Source organism: Coloeus monedula, assembly GCF_965178545.1.
Source record: "Coloeus monedula genome assembly, chromosome: 33".
NCBI classification, from domain to species: domain Eukaryota; kingdom Metazoa; phylum Chordata; class Aves; order Passeriformes; family Corvidae; genus Coloeus; species Coloeus monedula.
The window spans coordinates 2,605,040-2,605,783 of NC_138813.1; the positions used below are offsets into that span (position 1 = coordinate 2,605,040).

The 744-nt window shown below is 63.7% G+C and overlaps 1 protein-coding gene across 2 annotated transcripts in view; it reads right to left on the bottom strand.

Annotated features, from left to right (window-relative positions):
• Nucleotides 1-314: 314 nt before the first annotated feature.
• PPP5C (protein phosphatase 5 catalytic subunit) overlaps nt 315-744 on the bottom strand; it is a 16,376-nt gene continuing 15,946 nt past the window's right edge. Inside the window, exon 13 of one of the 2 annotated variants that reach the window (XM_082299634.1) lies at nt 315-630. In XM_082299634.1, the coding sequence (XP_082155760.1) occupies nt 568-630 (63 nt within the window). In that variant the 3' untranslated portion in view covers nt 315-567. The remainder of the gene's footprint in view (nt 631-744) is intronic. The other variant, XM_082299635.1, reaches the window with a different exon arrangement.

Here is a 744-nt window from a genome sequence, read left to right on the forward strand (position 1 = left end):
AGGGGTGTTTCCATGGCAACCATCCCCGCGGCGACAGCGCCCCCTACCGGCCGGGAGCGACTTGTAACGAGCTGACTTTTAATTAACTTTATTGAACGTGATTAATTAATTACAGAGATGGTAAAACCGCACGGCGGGGGGGGAGGGGGGGGGGGGCCGGGCCGGGGTGGGAGGGGAGCGGGTGGGGGAGGGGCGGCACGGAGCCCCTCCCCCACCCTCCCTTCCCCTCCCCCCCCTTCCTCCTCCTCCTCCTCCTCGCACCTATTGCTCGTTTATTTTTGGGGGGGGCGAGGAGGGGCAGTGCCAGCAGCGAGGACCCCTCCCCCCTCTCCCAAAACCCCCCCCCACCCTCCCCAATTTCCAGGACCTCCCCCCCCACCCCCCCCCACCACCACCACCACCCCAGGAGGTGCCTGCCCCAAACTGGGAGCAACTGGGAGCAACTGGGAAGGGGATGAGGTGGGGGAGGGGAATAAATACAATCTTCCAATATATTAAAACCCCCCTGGGGGGTGTCGAGAGGGGGGTGGGGGTGGGGGTGGGGGGTTTTTTTTTTTGGGGTGGGGGTCACATCATGCCCAGCTGCAGGAGGGTGTTCGCGTACATCATGGGCTTGACGTTGGGGTGAGGCTGGGGGAGGGGGAAAAAGGGGGGGGTTCAGAACCTCCGAACCCCCCCCCCCAAAAAAAATTCCAGCTTGGAGTGACCCCTCCCCCCCCCCCCTTCCCAACTGTCCCCATGACT